This window comes from Leptosomus discolor, chromosome 25 (assembly GCF_034619465.1).
Source record: "Leptosomus discolor isolate bLepDis1 chromosome 25, bLepDis1.hap2, whole genome shotgun sequence".
NCBI classification, from domain to species: Eukaryota; Metazoa; Chordata; class Aves; order Leptosomiformes; family Leptosomidae; genus Leptosomus; species Leptosomus discolor.
This window is the reverse complement of record NC_141415.1, coordinates 6,590,557-6,612,346: the sequence shown is the minus strand read 5'-3', so window position 1 is coordinate 6,612,346 and position 21,790 is coordinate 6,590,557. Positions and strand designations below refer to the sequence as shown.

General features: G+C 62.9%; 1 protein-coding gene across 1 annotated transcript in view; it reads left to right on the top strand.

Annotated features, from left to right (window-relative positions):
* The window catches only part of SRCIN1 (SRC kinase signaling inhibitor 1), a 50,064-nt gene extending 30,180 nt beyond the window's left edge, over nucleotides 1-19,884 (top strand). Inside the window, exons 4-22 of the mRNA XM_086478190.1 lie at nucleotides 1,956-2,148; nucleotides 2,509-2,707; nucleotides 2,883-2,976; nucleotides 3,413-4,242; nucleotides 4,618-4,710; nucleotides 4,917-4,960; nucleotides 5,300-5,478; nucleotides 5,734-5,909; nucleotides 6,190-6,320; nucleotides 7,286-7,433; nucleotides 8,305-8,617; nucleotides 8,996-9,245; nucleotides 9,452-9,606; nucleotides 9,725-9,877; nucleotides 10,626-10,754; nucleotides 12,581-13,837; nucleotides 15,770-15,907; nucleotides 18,980-19,358; nucleotides 19,769-19,884. Coding sequence (XP_086334316.1) covers nucleotides 1,956-2,148; nucleotides 2,509-2,707; nucleotides 2,883-2,976; nucleotides 3,413-4,242; nucleotides 4,618-4,710; nucleotides 4,917-4,960; nucleotides 5,300-5,478; nucleotides 5,734-5,909; nucleotides 6,190-6,320; nucleotides 7,286-7,433; nucleotides 8,305-8,617; nucleotides 8,996-9,245; nucleotides 9,452-9,606; nucleotides 9,725-9,877; nucleotides 10,626-10,754; nucleotides 12,581-13,837; nucleotides 15,770-15,907; nucleotides 18,980-19,358; nucleotides 19,769-19,884 — 4,977 coding nt within the window. The remainder of the gene's footprint in view (nucleotides 1-1,955; nucleotides 2,149-2,508; nucleotides 2,708-2,882; nucleotides 2,977-3,412; nucleotides 4,243-4,617; nucleotides 4,711-4,916; nucleotides 4,961-5,299; nucleotides 5,479-5,733; nucleotides 5,910-6,189; nucleotides 6,321-7,285; nucleotides 7,434-8,304; nucleotides 8,618-8,995; nucleotides 9,246-9,451; nucleotides 9,607-9,724; nucleotides 9,878-10,625; nucleotides 10,755-12,580; nucleotides 13,838-15,769; nucleotides 15,908-18,979; nucleotides 19,359-19,768) is intronic.
* The last annotated feature ends 1,906 nt before the right edge of the window (nucleotides 19,885-21,790 follow it).

Genomic DNA, 21,790 nt, shown 5'->3' with positions numbered 1-21,790 from the left:
GTGTTGTGCTCTAGGGGCTGTAGGGACCGTGATGCGTTGGGGTGTTGCGCTATAGGGGCTGTAGGGACCATGGTTTGTTGGGGTGTTGTGCTCCAGGGACCGCGGTGCGCTGGGGCGATGCGCCGAGGCACGCACACCGCCGCAGCCCTTAGCAACAAGGATGCTACGTGGCAACACGGTCTCAGCCATCCTGTCATGCCACGGGGAGCGGGAGGCAGCGATCCCCCCCTCCTCGGTTAAATCCATTTTTTCCTTACGATTATTTTCTCCAGACAAAACCCGTCCTGGGGAGGGGGGGGAGGTGTGAGCCAACAGCCTTCCATCATCTCCTGTGAAAGCTCGGGGGCCGATAAAGTCCAGCCCAGCCGTGGGCTCTGGTTGGGGGGGGAGCAGAGAGGGATGGATGGAGACAGGAGAGGGTGAGACCCTACTGGTGTGGAGAGGGGAAGGAGCAGAGAGGAGAGGGCTGCCAGGAGGGCAAAGGCAGCCTAAGGGGCAGCCCGGGCAGCGTGGGGCGCATCCTGGCCACGTGCTGCCTGCCCCATCCCTGCGCTTCCCTGTGGCTATCGTGGGTCAGGAGTTGGGGGGCAGCACCCCGCACCCGGAGCAAGACAGCCAGAGATGGGGGACCACAAACCCTGAAGGTTTCCCAGGGCTGTGCGAGGGCGGGGAGCCCCAAAAACCAGCTGCTACGCCCCAAAGACCTGCACGCCGTGAATATGGGGGAGAGGAGACCGGGTCTCTCCATCGCCTCCTGCTCGCTGCAGCTTCCCTACCTGCTGCAAAGCCCCCCCTGGCCCCCCAGGGAGGGGGCTGCTGGATGCGCTGGCCCACGTTCGGTCCAGCCCCACTTCCCTTTCTTGATGTAAGACCAGAAGCATCTGCGCTGCCAGTGTGCTTTGTGCTAAAACGACAACAAAACTAAGCAGTCAATTTTCCAGCAATTAGCTACAGCGAGAACATTTCAAGTCCCAGAAAACCCCGCCCCGCAGGATTAATTAAATCTTCCAATTAATGTCTAATTTAAATGATGATGATGGCTGTTATCATTTCATATTGATTTTTCTTTTTGGTCTTAAAATAGAGCTGTTGTCCCTTCCATGCCGCCTTTTCCACACCCCAGGAGCTGTTTGTTCTCTCTGTTTGATTTGCCAACGTTAAACATGTGTCTGGAAAATCAAGCCTTGTATTTCGGGGTATTGACAGGCGGCGTTCGCGCTGCTGCCGGGCGGGTACCTGTGGCAAGGGGACCCGGCTGCCTGCTTGGAAATGTTTGTGCAGAAACCCCGTGTCTGTAGCCTGAACTTTTATGTGCTGGATATACGCTTGGCCACGTGAAATTGGACTCCTGGCATATTAAATTTTTACTGTTATAAACCCAAACCCATTACTTTCCCCTGGCTCAGGCAGCCATAAACCTTGCCGCTGCTTTGCTTCCAGAATAAGCCGGGCATTTATGTTTCCCAGGAGCTGGTTCATTGGTGTAATGGATGTGTAACCTCCAGTAATTGCTAAGGTTATTCCAGTGCTTGCATGCGAGCCCCGGCTCTGTCACCAGCTAGCTCGTGCTGGTTTTATTTCGAGTGGGTTTGCTGGTGGGGGAGCTCAAAGGTGCCTGGAACGGCACCGGGAGGCTTTGAAATGCAGCGTGCTGCCAGCCCGGAGCGGAAGACGTGAGCGAGCAATTGCAGGAGGCGAGGGGCCTGTAAATGGTTGAACACGCTTAGAGCAGGAGATGGAGGAGGCCTCGAGCTGGCGCCGTATCTGGAGCACATCGGTGTGCCGGTTCTGCCGGGGATCCGGGACTCAGCATCGCTGGATGCGGCTCAGCCTCACCCGAGCTGCTCCATCCCGGCACCGGGCTCCGGAGGAAACGCGGGAGCAGCACACCGCCGGGGGAGCAGACCGGTACCCAGCGTGGCTCTCCCTCTGACCTCTCCCTTCTCCCCTTCCAGACGAGGAGCTCCCGACATTCCCAGGGCTCCCAGCCCGGCTTGGCCGACCAAGCCAAACTCTCCTTCGCCTCGGCCGAATCCCTGGAAACCATGTCGGAAGCGGAGCTGCCCCTGGGGTTCAACAGGATGAACCGGTTCCGGCAGAGCTTGCCCTTGTCCCGGTCCACCAGCCAGACAAAGCTGCGATCACCAGGTACCCACCCTCGGGGCTCTGCCCCCCCCCGGGGCGGGCAGCCCGTACCTGCCTGGCCAACGCCAAACCTCTCTGCCCACCTCTGTGTGCCGGCTGTGGTGTTGGTGTCCCAAATAACCCCAGGGGGGAGCGGGGGGCGCTACATGCTCTGCAGGGTGACCGAGGGGGATGAGCTGCCTTCGGTCTCGCTGCTCCAGGGTGAGCTTGGGTGGCCAGAGGTCCCTGAGCCCTTGGTCGGGTGCACACAGGGACCTCCAAGAGGGTGGGCAAACCTCCATCGCTGCCCTCGGCACGTCTTCGGCGTCGTGTGGGGAAGGGCTGAGGGCGCAGCTCACCGCTTTCTCCTCCCTCTGCTTCCAGGGGTCCTTTTCCTGCAGTTTGGGGACGAGACGAGGCGCGTCCACATCACCCACGAGATCAGCAGCATGGACACCCTGCACGCCCTCATCGTCCACATGTTCCCCCAGAAGCTCACCATGGGGATGCTGAAGTCTCCCAACACTGCCATCCTCATCAAGGACGAGTCACGCAACGTCTTCTACGAGCTGGAGGATGTCCGGTGAGGGGGGGGGGGGGCTCAGAAATCCACCACAGATTGGTTTTCCTTTCTTTAAGGGCGTCACAAGCGAGAAAATCAAGGGGATGAAAGCAGAAGGGTGGGCGTGGGTGCAGTCCTGTGGCAGGCGCTTGCTGGGGGCTTGGTGGGATGCTCACGGCTCTGCATCTCCTTCCAGTGATATCCAGGACAGAAGCATCATTAAAATCTACCGGAAAGAGCCGCTCTACGCCTCGTTCCCAGCCTCGCACATCACCAACGGTGACCTGAGGGTAAGGGGAGACAGGGTGTCATGGGGAGGGCCTGCGATGTGGGTGCGCTGTGGTGGGCTGGGACCAGTAAAAGAGAGAAAGCAATGGGGACAGGGACTGGTAATTGCGTGTGTTTGTGGAAGGAGTAATGGCTGCGATTTGTCTTGCCCGGTTCCAGCGTTGTTAAGTGTTACTTTAAGAGAATGGATGTTTGGGGCCTGACAGCAGGGTAATAAACATGATAATTAGGGGATTCATCAGAATAAATCATCCCTCTCCCGGATGGGAATGAAGGAGCTGCCATTTGCCAAGGCCAGGTGAAGATGCAGGAGCTGCAGATCTCGGTCCTGGGAGGGATGCGGCAAGGCAAGGTCCCAGCCAGGCAGAGCAAGGGCAGGGGGCTGGCCCGCAGGGCCACGGTGCTGACCCGTTTCCCCCCCCCCCCCCCTTTCCGCAGAGGGAGATGGTGTACACCTCCAGGGAGTCGTCTCCCACCCGCCGGCTGAACAACATGTCCCCAGCTTCCCACCTCACCTCCGGCTCCCCTCCGCCGGTGCTCCAGTCCTCCTCCCCGTCCCGCTCCCGCATGTCCTACAGCGGCGGCCGCCCGCCCTCCTACGCCGGCAGCCCCGTCCATCACAGCGAGCGTCTCTCCAACCTGCCGCCCGCCCAGGGCGTCTCTCCCAGCCCCAGCGCCATCCTGGAGCGCCGGGATGTGAAGCCGGACGAGGACCTGGCCGGGAAGAACGTGGTGCTGGTGAAGAACGAGGGGCTGTACGCCGATCCTTACGGCATGGTGCACGAGGGCCGGCTCAGCATCACCTCCACCCAGTCCCTGGCTGGCATGGGAGACCCTTTTGGCTACTCGGGGGGGCTGTACAAGCGGGGCTCCGTTCGTTCCCTCAGCACCTACTCGGCGGCCGCCTTGCAGTCGGAGCTGGAGGACAGCCTGTACAAGCCCAACGCCCCCATTTACAGCGACACGTACGGACCCGGCTTGGGTTTCCGCATGCCCCCCTCCTCCCCGCAGAAGATGGCTGACGGCCGGCTGGTGGACGTGCAGCCGGGGCAGAGCCCGCACAGCCCCTACTCGGGACCCCCCAGCCGCTCCTCGCCCGTCCGTCAGTCCTTCCGCAAGGACTCCTGCTCCTCTGTCTTCATGGAAAGCCCCGTCAACAAGCCACGCAACCCCAGCTCCTCCGGCCCTCCGGAGCTGTTCCCCGGCCCCGGCGATCGCCCGCTCTCCGGGTTCGGCTCCCCTGGACCGGCCAAGGATACGGAAACGAGGTGAGACGGGGCGCGGGAGAAACCCCACCGCAAGTATGAGCTTTGCTGCTCGGGTGGTTTCCGTCAGTGCAGCTGGGGAGGTAGAGGAAGAGCAGAGGAAGGCTTTGCCCCGTCACCACCGCAGCAGAGGTGCCGGGATGGGTAACGAAGCACCAAACTGTGCAGGGCTGAGGGGAGCGACTGGGGGTCGCTGGAGGCAAGAAGAGAGAGGGGGCGAAGGGGGTGGGTGTCGCTGGTGGCCGCGGCGCTGCCGCCTCCCCGATGTCCCTCCTGGGACTTGCAGGGACGCGGTGGGGGGGGGGGGGTGAGGCCAGGACGACGTCTGCGACGCCGGAGCCAGCTCCTCACCCGGCTCCTCTCCCTTCCCCGCGGCAGGGAGCGGATGGAGGCGATGGAGAAGCAGATCGCCAGCCTGACGGGGCTGGTGCAGAGCGCGCTGCTGCGCGGCTCCGAGGCTGAGACCCCCAGGTAAGGAGCGGGAGGGCGGGCGTGGGACCCCGGGGTCTGCTGCGGGGAGCGGGATGCCTCCAGCTGGGCTGTTTGCCGCCGAGGCTGGGGGCTCCTGCCCCTCCTCCTGGGGGATGCCAGCCCCCGCCGTGCCCCGGCGGCCCCCTGAGCTGGTGAGGATGGAGGTGCCTGGTCCACACTCGCTCCCCTCCTCTCTTTCGTTGCAGCGAGAAGACAGAAGCCACCAACGGCGGGACCCCCCCATCAGCGTGTAAGTAGCTGGAGAGCCAGCCCCTCACCCCGCAGCACCCCTTCCCTCTGCCCCGTGGCTGCTGGGACTCCCGGGGGGGGTGCAGAAGCGGGGGCTCTGTGGCCCCCACCACATGCTAGCGACCGGCAGGACCCCCCCCGTCTTGCTAAGAGGCAGCTCTGGGGTCACCTCTTCTTGGAGCCAACGCGGGGTAGTTTTGGAGACCACCCAGAACTGCTGCACCAGAGCACAGGGTGGGGAAAGAGAGGTCTTTCCCAGGAAAGCAGAGGAGCGGAGTCTGCAGCCTCCCCCAGGGTTGGGGTATCTTCCCTCAGCAGCCTCTGCTTGCCCTCCCCGCAGCGACCAGCCGCAGCGGCATGGGGACACCGGTGCCCGCGCCCCCGCCGCCCTCCGCCACCAGCACGCCGGCGGGGCAGCCCACTGCCATCACCCGCTTGCACATGCAGCTGCACCTCCACGACCTGCAGCAGAACGCCAGCGACCTCCGCAACCAGCTGCAGCAGCTCAAGAAGCTGCAGGTGGGTACCGGGGAGCGGGGTGGGGCAGGGTGGGGGGGAGACCCCAACCCAACCCAGCTCTTCCTGGGGTGGCTCTGGCCCCGGCGCAGGAAAAATTCCCCCTTTTCTGGTGACCTTGCGTGGGGTTGGGTGTGGGAGAGCGAGGGAATCCCTGTCCACGCTGAGCTCAGAGCCGTCCCTACCGGTGGCCATACCAGTCCCCATCGAGGGGGCACCTTGCCCAGCCTGAAGCCCCCTCCGTCCCCAAACCCACAGCTGCAGAACCAGGAGACGGTGAAGACGATGCTGCGGCGGACGGAGACGGAGATCAGCGTGCGGGTGACGGACACCATGCGCAAGCACGAGGACCCCCTGCAGCGCCAGCGCAGCTTGGTGGAAGAGGAGCGGCTCCGCTACCTCAACGAGGAGGAACTGATCACCCAGCAGCTCAAGTGAGCCGGGGGCTGGCGGCAGGGCTGGGCGTACCAGTGGGGAGGGGGAGGTCCTTGCACGCTGACCTCGATGGGCCAGATCCTCCGTGGGCGTAAAGCAGCAGCTCTGCGCGGTGCCAGGCCACATCCTTGACCGCATGTCTAGCACGAGGAAGGGTCCCCAGCCCAGTTGTCCTCTCCCCTCTGCTGCCTGGCGACCTGGCAGGCTGGCCATCCCTGGGGCTCTTCAGCATCCCCAAGCAGCAGCAGTGACACCCGTGCCCTGCCCTTGCGCTCACAGTGACCTGGAGAAGTCGGTGGAGAAGATCCAGAAGGATTTGACCCACAACCACCGGCTCATCCCCGTGCAGGAGCTGGAGGAGAAGGCAGTGGTGCTCAAGCAGCTGGGGGAGACGCTGACGGACCTCAAGGGTGAGGAGGTGGCCGTGTCCGGGGCTGGGTGACAAGCAGAGCCTGCCTGCATCTCCCTGCTCCGTCCTCACGCGTGGGATGCTCCAGGTTGCCCCTCGCCTCTGGGTTTGCCTGTTTGCAGTTGCTGGTGTGTTCACCTGCATCCGCAGGGCAGGTTTCCCCCGGTGCCTGGAGGTGCTGTGAGTGTCCCGCAGGCTTTGGGCTGCTGCAGGGGTGAGGGCTGCACCCCCTTTCCTGCTGCACTGCCCCCTCTGCTCTGGCCCTGGCCCGCGGCACCTTGCACTCACCCACCCCCCGTGCCTGCTGCCCTTGATTTTGCGGCTCCTGCTGCCTCCCGTCCCCGGGCTGTCCCCATCCTGCCTTTGGCAAGCAGAGGGACAGCACCTCGATTCGAAGTGGCAGAGCTCCTGCCCGCCGGAGCCAAAATAATGATTTGGCGGCAGCCACCGAGGCTGCGAGAATGGGGGGGGGGGGGGGGCGTGGGGGGGCTGTGGGGAGGGCAGAAGGGGCACAGGGCAGAGGTAGGAGCAGCTCGGCTTCCCTGCAGCCTTTCCGTAAAGTCGGGCTGATGCTGAGCCGCCGGGAGGGCGAGCAGAGCACTGGGCAGCGAGACAGGAGCAACACGCTCCGCGTCAGCCCCTGCCACCGTGTCCCCAGGGTGCTGGGGACCAAGCCCCCAGCTCCAGAGCAGTGTTTGGTGCCCGTGGACGTGGAGAGGGCACCCTCAGGGGCTAAGAGGGGTGCCTGCAGGTGGACGGAGAAGGGATGATGGGCGCAGGGAGACACCAGCCCAGGTTCCCCAGCGTTCATCCCACTCCATCTGGCAGGGTGCCCTTGCCGTGGATGTGATGGCCCTCATGGTTTTGGCGGGTCGGGGGTGCCCTGGCACTGTCAACGGGGCACCGGCAGGGACTCCCTGGCACGATGGGGCCCCAGTGACCACCCCCCCCGCTCTCCCACCCCAGCCCAGTTCCCCAGCCTGCAGAGCAAGATGCGGGTGGTGCTGCGGGTGGAGGTGGAAGCTGTCAAGTTCCTCAAGGAGGAGCCGAACCGCCTCGACGGTCTGCTCAAGCGCTGCAAGACGGTGACGGACACCCTCGCCCAGATCCGCAGGTGAGCGCCAAGCTCCGATCCTGGCCCTTTGAGCACCCTGGAGGACACAGCTGGTCCCTTCAGTTGTTCCCTGTGCCCCCCTCACGTGTGTGTGTTGTGTGTCGGTGTCCTCTCTGCGTTACAGATGCAAATCCCAAGGGCTGTTGAAAAAAGGCTCATTTTTCTGCTAAGGAACTCAAAAGAGCTCTCTGTCCTTTACAGTGTGCATGTGGGAGCCCTCTTACTAACCTTTGCCTTGTCACCTTGAAAAAAGCACGGTCCTGTATCCAGATAGAAAGGCAGCCCTTTGCATGATCAGAAATCTCTTTCCTGAGGAGCAGAAAAACGTTCTGCTGGAGAAAAATCATCTTCCAGACCTAATGGGAGTGGCAGGCGGGGCCATGCACCGTGGCTGAGCCCACCTGCCTCTTCCCATTACGAGACGGTTCGGGATGGCTTACAGCTCGGCCACGCTGCAGGAGAAGGGCTCCAGCACCGGGCTTGCCTCGGGCTCATTGCTAGCCTGGATTTCTACGGAAATGAGCTTGTCTGATCATGCCGTGTCTGAATCTGCCTACCTGTCATTCTCCGGCCCTAATGACTCCTGAAGCCAAAGGGCAATTTCAGCCAGATCTGACGGAGAGGCAGGATTCGGAGATCCAATTTCCTGCGAGGTTCATAAAAATGGACAGCCAGGTAGAGGAGCTCATTCGTGTGCTCCCCCAAAGAGAGGCTGTAGCATCAACCCCAACCCCTTCTAAAGACGTCAGAGAACCTAAACCTTCAGCCGTGTCATGCAGAGCTGCGGGACAGCCAGCTTTTTGTGGCGTGGCTTGGAGAGGGTGCGGTAACCTCCCGTACCGTGCAGCCACCTTCGCTCTGTCCCTCGCAGGCAAGTGGACGAGGGTGTGTGGACCTCCCCCAGCAACCTCAGCCAGTCCCCCAAGAAGGTGGCCCCCGAGACAGACTTCAGCAAAGGGCTGGATTTGGAGATGCCCACCAGCCCCCCAGTGAACCTCCACCACCTGACGGCTGTCACCGAGAACCTGGGCATGCCCAGCTTTGGGCACAGCCCCCCCCAAACGCAGACCCACCCCTCCAAGAGCAATAACCCTTCCCGAGCTCCGGAGATGGTACCTGCCAAGACTCAGACGGGTCCGGAGACCCCCAGCAAGAAGAGTGCGGACAAAGCCGTATCTGTGGAGGTGAGAGCCTGGGGTGGGTTCCTCAACTTGGGGGGGTTCCTCTAGAGGGTCTATCCTTATGTGTCCCAGCTGAAACTGGGAACAGGAACTGGGTCCATCCTCCTCCTCCTCCTCCTTGCTGGGTTTGTAGCCAGCAGGGTGTCTGGAGGGTGGGGAGCCCCCGGTGACGCAGCCTTTCGAGCACCCCTAATTGCAAGCTGAGGGGGGTTGCAGCTTGGGGATGGGGGCAACACTGGCCCCCCCAACTCCTCCCTGGTTCAGCAGCAGGTTTGGGGGGTGGGGTGGCAGCAGGGCTGTGGGTCACGTCCTGCCTGCGAGGGTAGGAGGAGCCGCCGGTGCGGATAGGGGGCTGCAAGGGGCTCTGCCTGCCGTCCGCAGGCTGCCGAGCGGGACTGGGAGGAGAAGCGGGCAGCGCTGACCCAGTACAGCGCCAAGGACATCAACCGCCTCCTGGAGGAGACGCAAGCCGAGCTGATGAAGGCCATCCCCGACCTGGAGTTCGCTGCCAAGCACAAACAAGCCGCGAGCAGCGGCAGCGCCGCCTCCACGCCCGAGCACAAACCTTCCAAGCCGCAGCATGCACCGAAATCGGGGGGCAAGGGGGACCCCAACGGCCGCAGGGGCTCAGGTATGGCCTGGGGAGGGTAGGGGGTCCACCTCCGCATCCCGGGGCTGGGGGTGCCCGGGCCGTGCCATCACCGGTGGGTCTCTCTGGGCTGAGCCGTGCTGCCCTGAAGGGAGGTTTACGCCCGGGGAGGCAGCGGGAGAGCCCCGGGTGATGTATTAGAGGGGCAGGGAAAGGTCTCGTGCCCTCACAGCATCGTTTGTGCCCAGACGAACTGACAGTGCCGCGGTACCGGACCGAAAAACCTTCCAAATCGCCGCCACCTCCCCCTCCGCGCCGGAGCTTCCCCTCGTCCCACGGACTGACCACAACCCGCAGCGGCGAAGTCATCGTCACCAGCAAGAAGGAGCCCGGTTTTATGAAGGTAGGGAGCGGGGCTGTGGGATGGCTGCTGGGCTGGACTGAGCATCACCGTCGGCAAGACCAGCCCCGGCTCCCGGTGCCCCCCCAGCCCTCACCTCCCTGCTCCCCCCCCTTTGCAGAAGGCCGAGTCGGAGGAGCTGGAGACCCAGAAGCCGCAGGTGAAGCTGAGACGGACGGTGTCGGAGGTGGTCAGGCCAGCGTCCACCCCTCCCATCATCGCCTCTGCCATCAAAGACGATGACGACGAGGACCGCATCATCGCGGAGCTGGAGGTGAGCGCGGGAGGGGCTGCGGGATGCCCCAGCTTACCCGCACCGGCGGCGATGCCCACCCTGCCCTGCCTGCTCACACGTGGCTGAGCCCAGCTCGGGGCATCCGCGGGGAACACCTTGGCATCAGGTCTGGGGAGCAACCCCCCCACACGGCAGCACGGCAGCGGGCTTCCCGCTCCTCGTCTGTCTCCCGGCAGGAGCGTGGTGCCGCAGGGACGGGCGGCACGGAGCGGTTGCCCCCTGCCGGACCCCTCGCTGGGTCCAAGGGGAAGCGTGCCAGGTTCCCCATCAGCGCTTTCACCCCGTCTTAGGCTTTAAACCGAACTCATTTGGTTTTTTAACGCTACGCAGCGGCAGCGGGAGGCTCACTGGGGTTTGTGCGCAGGGCATCCTGCAGAAATCCCGCCCGAGACGCCGTCCTGAGGCTCTGAGCTCCCCCAGGCTGGCTGTGCCCCATGTACCCCCCCCCTCTGTTTGCTGCAATCGAGGTGCCCAAGTGGGTTGTGGATGGCTTTCCCTTGGCTGGCTTTCCCCCAGGAGGCAGGGGGACCGGCGATGCTGCCAGCAGCAGAGGGACGGGGGTGCCCTGTGTGGCTGATGAGACCAGCCGATGTTTCGCTTGCTGCCGATGGCTGCCGAGCCCTGGTCCTGGCGTGACCCTGGCAAACATCCCTTGCAGGCACAGGCTGCACCGTCCTTACCCTCAAGCCTCCCTCCTCCAACCCCCCCCCCGTGTTTGACTCCCCAGGTGTTTCAGAGAAGCTCTGCCTCCCCTTTCCTTCCCAAGCTCCGTTACGATCCGCTCGTGGCTGCCGTCTCCCCTGGGCCCGCAGACATGTGGCCCAACGGAGCCTCCGTTGCAGCCGAAGGATGGAAGGTAACAGCTCGCTCGGAGCGACGATCCCTTCTGCTGACGGGCTGCACTTTAACCACCTCCTTTCCCACCTCTTTTTAACTCACTTCTGCTTCTTTCTCTGGTTTAACAAACTAATGGCTTCTCTCCGCTCCCTCGCTCACCGCCACCGCGTGTACGGCACTGACATGGCCCAGGACCCAGCACTAACCCACGCAACAGCGGCACGGGGCTGCTGCAGCTCCCCTGCGGGCCACATCCTGCGGCCACATGGATGGGAGGAAGAAAGGGGCCACCCCAGCACCTCACCGGGCAGGGCACGGGGTGGGCTCGCCGCTCTCACGCCTCACTGGGTGCCTGGGGAGGGTGTCACTGGAAGGGGGGGGGTCCGTGGTGGGTGATGCATGCCCGTGCCCGGCTCAGGGAGACCCTGCCTCACGTGCATGATGCGGGTGGAAGGTGAAAGGCTGGACCAGAGGCCAGTGGCTGCTGGGACCCGCTTGGGCTTGGCTCCATCACCCCTCCCCGCTGCTGGGGCAGCCCCCTCCTGGCCCTCCTGCCCTGGGCTCTGGGGTGGAGAGAGCAGGAGGGAGGGAAGGTGCCCAGAGAGTGGGTGGGATGGAGCAGGGGATGCCCAGGGGGGAGGAACAAGGAGGCAAAGAGCAGGACAGAGGGTGCTGCTGAGCCCCTCGCCAGAAAGCATCTAGTGAGGGGGAGCTCTGCCTCACCCGGGCATCTCAGCCGCTGGTGGGGGTCTGGGTACGTTGCAGGGGTCCCGCTGGGTCCCTCCACATGCCTGGGAGACCCAGCACCAGGGCTGAATCGACCAGGGCTGCCCCAGAGCAGCATCTCCTGTCCCTGCGGGCAACAAACCCTCTCCCCAGAGCTCAGATGGGTCCAGCTCCAGACCCAGAGCTCCGCGGCCGTCCCAGCGCTCGTGTCTCCTTCTCTCTCTGCCCTGGGTGCTACTCAGACCCCCAGGCGTGGGGCACGAGCGAGACACGCCGAGCCAGGGCACGTATCCTTGCTGCCCATCCCGTGCCACCTGCCAGCTTGGCGTAACCGCTGTATTGTCCTGCTCTGCCGTGAGGCCACGGTGCCGGTGCCAGCTGCACACAGAGCCCCCGTGGAGGCAGCAGCCCCCCCTGGCCAGGGCAGGGCACGGGCATGGGGCAGAAGCCCCATGGCTGCAGCTGCAGGGGGGCATCTCTTCTGCCAGAGCTTCTCTCCAGCTCACGGCGGGCACGGTGGCCGTCTCTCCTCCTCCAGGTGTATGATGGCTTGTTGCATCTCCCCTGGGACAGGAACAGAGAGGTGGGGGAGGGAGCACAGCGTTTTCGAGGTGACTTCTTGCTGCTCAGGCTTTTAAAGGTCTGCTGCCCCTTGGCAGCTCGTTTGTGATGGCTGGTGCCCTGCCGTCAGCTCTACTGGGAGCGGCCCACGAGGGCTGGGGTCTGCTTTTGCACCAGTGCCATGCCAGTTTACACCAGCATGGGAGAAACCCAAGCCAGGCTGTGGCAATCGGGTTTCCAAAGGCATTCGAGCAGCAACAGTGGCTCGTTAGTGCTAAAAACTCCAGGCAAGTTATTGCCAAAATCTCTTGCCGTAAGCAGAGTAGAAAACCAGTCCCTGTCCGTGCTGTGGGTACGGATGGGACATCAGGGCTGGGCAGGAGGGAGCTGAGCGTCTCCCTTCCTGGCCAAACACCTCCCTGCAGCACGGCGATGCCCAGAGGCACCATCGACGGGAGACCCAAGTAGCGTGTGCGGACACGTAGCGCTCCCCGGCAGCCCCCCGCTTCCTCCCACCGCTCTCCCCCGGCTCTTAATCTGTCTGAATTCTTTACCTAGGAGCCACTGGCCCTGGCAGCCCCGGGGAGCAGGGCTTTCTCCCTCCCGCAGATTGTGCTCACCGAGTGGGTGTCCGAACCGCCGTCCCCCGAAGCCGAACCGGAGGTGTGGGTGGAAAGGGGCTGCTCGGAGCACGGGGACCCGGCTGGCAGCGGAGGAGCAGGAGGGGAGCTTGCGCCCGAGGGGGGAAGAAAATGCCGTGTGTCTCCTGGCGTCTCCAAAAAGTCTCCGTCCACACCTGGGTGCCCTCCAGCCTCAGCCCTGCAGCCCCCGAGCAGCCCATCTCGGGGCCGTGCCCACGCAGCAGCAGAGCCTTGGAGGTTCCCTCTAGCAGCCAGCAAGATCCCACCTTTCTCAGGGCGTCAAACGAGCTGTCCCGCGGGGGGAGAAGGAGGGGACACCGCTCTGAACACTGCCGGCGGGCAGGGAGGCAGCAGCAAGACTTCTCACCCAGGTCCCTTGGCTGCACAACCTCCTCGTCCCCAAGGGGAAGCCACGGGTCCCAGCGCTGGAAGGGCAGCACTTGGCTCCGCCAGCACCATCCCCAGGCTTCCCAGTGATGGGGACCCCCGAGGAGGAGCCGGGCAGAGCGTGCGGGAGGCCTCGCTCCCTCCTGGAGACTCTGCTGGGGCTTGCAAAGAAGCACGGAGGGCGGCCAGCTCGCCAGCCCCAGCCTGCCCAGTGCCAAATCCCAGAGCTTTCCCGGGCAGGGATCCAGACCCACGGGGAAGTGGACAGTCCCAGGCTGAGCACCCCCGGGAGCAGGTCACCACGTTCTCAAGGCCAAGCCATTGCACAGCGTCACCGGGCCAGGGCGGCGTCGCTCCGGCTGCCGGGGGAGAAGGTGGCACGGAGGACGCTGGGGCAGGGAGGAAGGCGGTGGAGGGGGTCTGCAAAGGGCACTTGTCCCCTCCCCGCTCCATGACTCCGCGCAGCAAGGAGATTTACGAAGGCACGTACCAGAGACTGGATAGCCTGGAAGAAACTATCCGTGAGCTGGAGATAACCATCAGCGAGATCAGCAACCATCCCTCGGCTGAATTTGTGTTCCCTAAAGAACTGCTAGGACAGGCGGGATCCAAGGAGGCCGTCGAGGAGACCAGGAAAGACCTGGGGGATCTCAAACACAGGAGCTGTGACGACGGGGCTGCCTTGGACCTCAGTCAGGCCAAAGATGATGCCTCCAAGAGCCCGTCTCCAAGCAAGACCAAGCCACCTCTGCTACCCAAGCCGCAGCTCCCCCTCGACACTCCGCAGGTTTATTTTCTGTTCTCCCTCTTGCTGTGCTCTGCCCCGGACTCACTCTGATGTCTCTCTTCCTCCACCTCTACCTGCTCCCTCTCTGTGACTCTACCTCCAGGCAGAGCCAAGGTGGAAAACAGATCTCCTTTTCTCCCTCTCGCTTGAAGGGGTTTGGGAAGCGCAGGCAAGCAGGAGCGAGACTGCAGGCAGCAGAGTCGGCAGCGTGAAGGCAGGCGGTGCTGCCCTCTGCCCCCCGCTGGTGCCGGTGCCACCGGGTGCCCATCCCTTGCTGTGCGTAGCACCGAATTAGACCCTGGCTCTCTGGTACCGTCTGCCCTGGCAGGTTTTGGGGCTGAGCACGCTGCCGGTGATGAGCAGGGGGCTGGCGCTGAGCGTCCCACGGGGCCGGCGAGGGCTGGGTGCGCTGGGTGACGGAGCAGCGTCCCTCGTTTTGCCCTATAAGCACTTCCCTAACGAGCTGCCCTTTGAGCGTGGCAGCTGCTTCTCCTAATTAAATCACAGCGCGGGCTCCCCGAAGCCATCCAAATGGGTTTCTGCTGGAATCCGGCTGGCTGAATAGCCGGGAAAAGAGGGGGGGGAAAACCCCCTCAGCCGCTCCGCCGCCAGCCTGATCCTTTATTAACCGTCAGCGCTGGGGAATAAATCTCCTTTTTCATTTGCAGCAATTATCTCGGCCCCGGTTCTCGGCGATGCCGCAGCCCCGTTGCGGGGCTCTCGCTGGGTGAATGGGCCGTCGAGTGGGTGTAGGTGCAGCTTCTCCTGCTGTCGGCTCCCCCTTGCACCGCTGGAGCCCGGCAAACTCGAAGCGGAGCTGTGGGATGGATTTGGGGCGCTGGCTGGTACCTGCAAAGCTCAGCTCGGGGTTCGGCAGGAGAGGCTGCGCCCCCGGCACCGGCTTAGTCGGTCCCGAAAGCCGAGAGGGGAGAGGGCAGGTCTTGTGCCACCTTTCAGGGATGCTGCGGGTTGGTTGCGAAGGCGGAGATCCAGTGCCTGCTGGTGCCAGGGGTGCTGGGGCGCTGGGGAAGGTGCGGCGCGGGCAGGAACTGGGTTTCCTTGTGCTGTGGGATACGGGAGTCCCCGTGTCCCATCGGTGGCACCCCTGAGGGTCACAGGGCAGGGCAGGCAGCGCAGGGAGCTGTGCCTGCCCTGAGGTATTAACCTGGCCCCGCCGTGGTAACCTGTTGGCCCTCTCCCGCCGGAGGCGCGATCTGGGCAGCGATGGCCCGTCTCTGGGGTGGCGCTGGTGCTGCTGGGTTTGCAGCAGCCGGGGCAGGCAGGAGGCAGCAGTGACGGCAGGGAGAGGAGCTGGGGTGCCCCAGGCAGCGGGGGGACACACACACACACGTGTGGCGAGCCTGCGGCGTGTGGCATTGCCCGGGCTCCCGTGCAGGCACCGCTGGCGGGACCTGCAGTGCCAGGGGTCGTGCGGGCAGGTGCCGCTTCCCTCGCTGCTGCTCGTGCAAGTCTTTGTACCTCCATCTGTGCGCAGCTGGTTAATAAAAACCTCTCTATTCCCACCGCTGCCGTTTCCACCTGGAATCTGCTTCTGCCTGCCGTCGCCTCTTTTCCTTTCTCTTGGCCGTGCACCCCTGCCCTCGGTCTCCCGGTGTTTGCCGTGTCTGCCCCTAACTCCCTCTTTGCGTTTGCAGCGGTGGCGGTCGGTAAGTCCTGGCTGGTTTCTGGGCTCGCCAAAGCGCTGCCTGGTGAGGGCTCCTTTGGCACGTGGAGCCGGTGACTTCGCCTTTGCCTGGGTTTGCCACCGCGGGCTGCCCGGGCGTGGACGGCACGGTGGTGCCGCAGGGGCTCGGCACAGCTCCAGGCATCCGATGCCCAGCGCTGGCGGTGCCCAGCTGCCGACGGTGCCGGTGTGGGCTTTCACCTGCCGGATTTAACCCCCCCCCTTCCCCAAATTCTCTGTCCCGACAGAGCGGTGGCGTTTCCATCCCAGCCATGAAGGTGGTGAACCCGGCGTCCCGGCTGAAGCAGAGCCAGCAGGGCAGCCCCGACAAGAGCAAGCACATAAAGCAGCGGATGGAGTACATGCGGATCCAGGGCCAGCAGCAGGTAGGCTCTCCCTAGCACCGTCCTGGCCGGCTCTCCCGGCAGCAGGATGAGCCACAGGCTGCCCACAGCCCCGGCATCGCCCTCGCTGCCCCGTACGGGGCGAGGGTATGGGTGGTGGGCGGGGGAGACGCTGCGGGCGCTGCTTTCGGGGACTGGGGTCTCTCGGTGCCTCACCTTCTCTGGCTGAGCCTGGTGGGGCTGGGGGTGTGGGGACCCGGCTGTTGGGGTGCAAGAGAGGCTTTCGCCCCCCCGTCCGTGCCTGGCGTGGTGGTTTCCATGGCTGGCTGCTGGGGATGGGGCCACAACTTTGTGCTGAGAGTGGCAAAGTGTGGTGCGAGGCTGAAGCCAGAGTCGTTTGTCCCCCAGCCCTGTGTGCCACCGCTGCCCTGACGGACAGGGCTGAGCCCCAGCGTTGGTGCCCTCGTCCTGAGGGCCCCCCAAGACCTCCTTGCGGAACATCTTGGCCACGGTGATGAGCGCTGCAGAGCCACGTGCTTGGCGCAGGGGCTCCAAGGAGCTTCGCTTACCCGGGGCTGGGGCTGCCCATCCCGTCCTGGGAGGTTTCGGAAAGCCGGGACCCTCCCCGCACCGCGATGCCGCGTCCGCAGAAGCAGCTTGTCCTGGGAGGGGGGGGGGTCACGGGCAGGGTGATGGTACCAGAACGCCCAGCAGCATGGGGAGGGGGTGTGTGGGGGCCACAGCAGCTGGAAGAGGAGCGCTTTGGGATGGGACGGTGTGAACCCACCACCCACCACTCTCCCATTGCCCGGGGACTGCTCCTGCTGCGGGCAGTGGGGCTCCCTCCCCTCTGTTCTTGCCGACACCCCAGTGCTGGCAGTGGCTTTCCAGCTTGCTCAGGCCACAGGCAAGGTAACCACAGCCAGTTCGCTGCCCCCCACCCCTCCTCGCCTCTCCTCTCCCCCCCCCATCCCCATCCCAGCCCTCCCCTCCCGCCTCCTGCCCCCGCAGTGGGCAGCAGCACCGCGAGCGGGTTCACCCCATCCTCTCCTCCCCGCTCTGTGTCTCAATCCCTTTCCCGGGGCCTGGCGTTAACAAACCACCCAATAAACCCAATTTTGCTCGTTCTGTTGGATCCATAAGCCCTGTTGGATAAATCAAAGGTTTGTCCCACCTACCTAGAGCTGGGTTGCGGGGGAGATTTCATGCAGTTTGGGCAGATGTTGCATGAGCGATATGGGCACCTTCCTCCCCCCACCGGCGCCGGCAAGAGGGCTCGGCCCCCCTGTCCCCCTCCTCTGGCGCCAGGTTGGAGTCGTGCAGGTGCTGCTTGTCATGACCACAACCAAGATGTCCCCAGGCAGGGTCTGTCCTCAAGGTCGGGGTCTCTCTGCCAGTGTGTGTGTGTGTGTCCCCCAGCATATGCGGGTGCACGTGGGTTTTCACAACCCTGCAGAGTCAGGGAGAGACAGGGGGTTCCCTCTGCCCCCACCCCTACTCCAGGGCTGCCCTGTGGGCTGGGGAGCGGAGAAACGCCGGCCGAAAGGGCTGTGCCGATAGCTCCAAGGGGCTGGGAAGCATCTTCTGGCCTCAGGCACCCCAGGTAGGCCACCAAGTCCCCTTCCCTGGATGCCACATGCCAGCACAGTCCCGGCTTTCCAGTGTGACCGTGCTCCTCGCCCCCACCTCGGGGCGTCCTGTGGCAGCATCGGGCACCCAACCCCTGGCACCCACCAGTGCCCTCACTGGGGTGGCCGAACCAGGAGTTTTCCGAGGCACTTTTGCCCTCACTGCCCTCCCCGTGCAGGATTTGGCCATTGTCGTCCCCCCAGCAGCCCAACCCCCTGCAGCGGGGGTGAGGGGGCGCTGGAGGAGCCACCTCCCCATTCCGGGAAGGTTTATGAGCATCCTTCCTTCCCGGCACCCCGTCTCCCTTTGGACCAGCTCTTGCATGAGGAGGGTTGGCTCATGTCACTGGTGGTGGTGATCACACCAACACGGTGGGCGCAGGGGGCCAGGGTGGGCACCGGTCACCTCTCGGAGGGAGCCAGGGCTGGCGTGGGGCTGCCGAGGCTCTGCCCCACTCGGCTCAACGGCACCTCCGCGGCAGCGCCGGCGTGCGCGCCCGGTCTAACACTGCCCTTCTTGTCCCCCCCCCCCCACCCCTACCCCGCCTTTCTCCCCTCTCCCCACCCGCCTCTCTGTGTGTGTGCCTGTCTGTCCACGTGTCCGTCTGTCCGTCTGTCTCTCTCGTCTCTCTCCTCTCGGGGACGTCCCCTTCCCGTCCAGTAACGCGTGGGACCAGCTCATCTCGTGCTCTGTTTGTGGTGGACCTTTTCCAGCTGCTTGACCTCAGGCCTAACTCAATGCTGCTTCTGAACAAACTTCTGTTTGGTTCTTGGTTGTGTTTTTCTCTTTCCTTTCCTCTTTTTTTTTTTTCTTCTTTTTTTTTTTTTTTTCCCTTCGTTTTGTCTTTTTTTTGAGAAACTGTTTGACTTTCCTCCCCTTTCTCCTCCTCCTCCTCCTCCTTGAATCTTGCTTTTCTTTCTAGGCCGCTAGACCATCTAAAGAGGCTAGTGAGACTTCCCCCGCGGTCTCAGAAAAACCCGCATCTGGCAGAACATCCATCCCCGTATTGACTTCCTTTGGGGCAAGGAACTCCTCCATCTCATTCTGAGCATCCTTGCCAGCTCCACCCAACCGCTCTCCTGCTCCTGGGGCCGGGCTTCTCTCTTCCTTGGGCTCCTCCTCCCTGGGACTTGTCTTCTTGAGGCACCTGGAGGGAATCGCCACCCGTCCCTCTCTTTCTGTTTTGGTTTTGGTTTTTGGTTGTTTTTTTTTTCCAATGTCTTGCTCCAATGTGGCCGACCTCGTGTCTCGCCTCTGCTCCGCCACGGCCCGACTTGTGTCTCGCCTCCGCTCCGCCACGGCCCGACTTCTGTCTCCCATCTCGCTCCGCAATGGCCAACCAGCCACTTTCTGTTTCTCTCTCTCTCTTTCTCCTCCCTTTTTCTTTACTTTTCTCCCTTTTCGTTTCGGTTCGTTTGGGTTGCTGTTGGTTTGGTTTTTCTCCCTCCCTCCCTCTCCCACCCTGCCGTTTTCTGTTTATTTAAGAGCTCTCAGAGCTTCACTCCACCAGTTTCACCAGCTTCAAGCAAGGAGGACGCCGGGCAGCGCCCGAACCCCCGGGCAGCACCCATCCCACCGCGGAAAGGTGGGAAACAGCGGCGGCCGAAGACGCCCCCGACACCCCCAGGCCCGACCGCTCCCCCCCCACCGCTGCCGAGCATCCCGGTACCTGTGACGCCGACCCGCCCGGAGGAGAGGATGCTCGGCGCTCCGGCCAGGTCTCGGCGGTGGGTGACGGGCAGCACCGCGGCTGGGCTGCGTCCTTCGCTGGCCGAGGGGTCGGCGCCGTCCCGAGGGGGTGTCGCTGCCACCGGCCGCCCACCAGCCGCCGGCCCCAGCTTTCCCCGGGGACGGGGGGCGGTGGGTGGGCTGGGGAGGAGGGAGCCGGGAGCGGCGCCGCGGGGTGCCCGGGCGTGCCGGAGGGGTCGAAGGCCAAGGGTGTAAAATGGGGAGAGGTGGAACCGGGTCGAGTCGGGCCGCCCGTCGCCTTCGGGTCGGAACGTAGCACTTTAACTGGTCGCGGTGGCCGGGGCAGAGGGATGCTGTGATGCTCAGGGGACTCCGACCTCACGGGGACACCCTGCCGGACCTCTGTCCCCTTCCCGAGCGCCCAACGCCCTTGAGGACAAGCAGGCAGGACAGGTCCCCGGAGCCCCCCGCTCCGGCAGAGGTGCCGGAGGGGGATCCCACGCCGCAGCCGGTGACCCCCACGGTTGTTCCCTTGGGGGAGCAGCCCCAGCCCCGCCAAGCCTGGGGGACCTCGGGGGTCCCCAGGGTGCGTGGCCAAGCCGGGTGTGCGCCGGGTGTGCGGGCGCCTGTACCCAGCGCTGCCGCCCGCGCAGCCCAGCCGCAGTGCACCGCGAGATCGAATCACTCCTTTCGTTGGCTAGTTCGTCCCTTGGGTTGGTGTTTGGGTTTTTTATTTTAATTATTTTTTTTTTCTTCTTCTTTCCCCCCCCCCCTCTCTTTTTTTGTATATCAATCATTTTTGTACAGAAGAACGAGCCTTTTTTGAATAACAAAGAGAAAAGAAAAAAAAACCACAAAAAAATACAAAAAAAAAATCATGATGCAATTTCTTTGGATTGCAAAAAAGCAACTCTTTACATTTAAGTGAAGTGTCTTAACATTTTATATTGTTTTAAAAAATATATTTACATATTATATATATATAATATACGTAATATAAATATATATATATAAATATTTAAAAAGAAAAGAAAAGAAATAAATCTCTTCACGTCTGGTATATTAGGGGGTGGATTTTCTTCCCTGGTTAGACTATAGCTCCTTGTGATTTTGAGAGGGTCGGTTCCTAGCGGCTTGTTAGCCCTCGTGCTGAGCTCGCATCCTCCGTCCAGCACCTTCCTCCTCCCGTCCCCGTCCCTGTCCCTTGCCGGAGCAGGGGGTGGAAGGGGCCGGGTGCCCCCCACCCCGGGGACACTTGACTCCCGTGGGTGACGGTCCCGGGGTGCCGCAGCACCCACCTCCCAGCAGCAATAGCGGTCACTTGATGCGTTTTTTTTAATTTCATTTTTAATTCTTTTTTTCTTGGTACCAAAGTGGAACACTGTAGCAAAGCCGCAGCTTCTTATGGCCGGGATGGGGTTGGGGGCAAGGGGGGGTGTCCCCCCTCTCCCCCAGCCCCGTCCGCCCCTCCACAGCCCCCCTCGACCCACCCCCCCCCTCCTGGTGCTGCTGTGGGGCTGGTGCCACCCTCCGTCCTGCCAGCACCCATGGAGGGGGACGTGCAGACAGACACACCCCCCCCCACCCACCACCTTGCTGTGCCGGGGGTGTGAGGGGGACAAGTGCCACCAGCCCCCCCCCACAGTGACACGGCCACGCTGGTGCAAAGGGGTCGGTGGGCTCTAGTTAGTGCCGCCCCATCCCAGTGGCACCCGTGGGTGGGGAGGGGGACACCCATCCCGCTGGGGGCAAGCTCTGCTTGTCGTGGTGGGGTGGGGTGGGGGGGGGTGTCCCTCCCCTTTGCTGCACCCTGGCTTTGCCGTGGGTGCCGGACGCCCCCTCCCAGCCGTCGCCACCGGTGGGTGCAACACTGGGGGGCTCCCCCCCTTCCAGACCAGGAGGGCGGCGCTGGGTGATGGGGTGCACGGGGTTGGCTTGCACCCATTTTTCCCCTCCCCACACCCCACCCCACCCCCCAAAGCACACACACACCCCCCCCCCCCTCACCGCTGCCCATCAGGCTGGTTTCTCCGTGAGCGTGTGTCTCTGCGTGCGTGTGCGTCCGTCCGTTCATGGCATCGTGCGAAACCGTCCGTGAGCTGAAGCAAGAGGACAAAAAGAATAAAACCTTAAAAAAAACCAAACAAGCAAACAAACTTGATTCTGGTTTAAACCGGAAAAAATAAAAAGAAAAAAGAAAAAAAAAAGAAAAAAAGGACAAAAAAAAAAAAAAGGAAAATGTTGCAAAAATTATGCAAAAAAAAAAAAGCGCTGCCTGCATCGTGCATGTGTCGGAGGCGCCCGCTGCATGCGCACCCCGCTTTACTCGTCTGGATGTTGTTTAAAAAAGGCTTCGACTTTTAAAAGGACAAAAAGAAAAAAAAAAAAAAATTCCTACTACTCTTTAGAGGCTGTTTTGGGGTTTCTACAACGTCGTGTGTCTCCGCATGAATTTTCTTGTGAACTGTTTTAACAGGAAAAAAAAAAAAGCAAAAAAAGGAATTAATAAAAAAAAAATAAAACCGAAAAAAAAAAAAAAAAAAAAAAAAGGCCTTGCACAGGGCGGAGGGGGGGGCCGGGGGGGGCTGGCCCCCCGCCCTGTGCCCG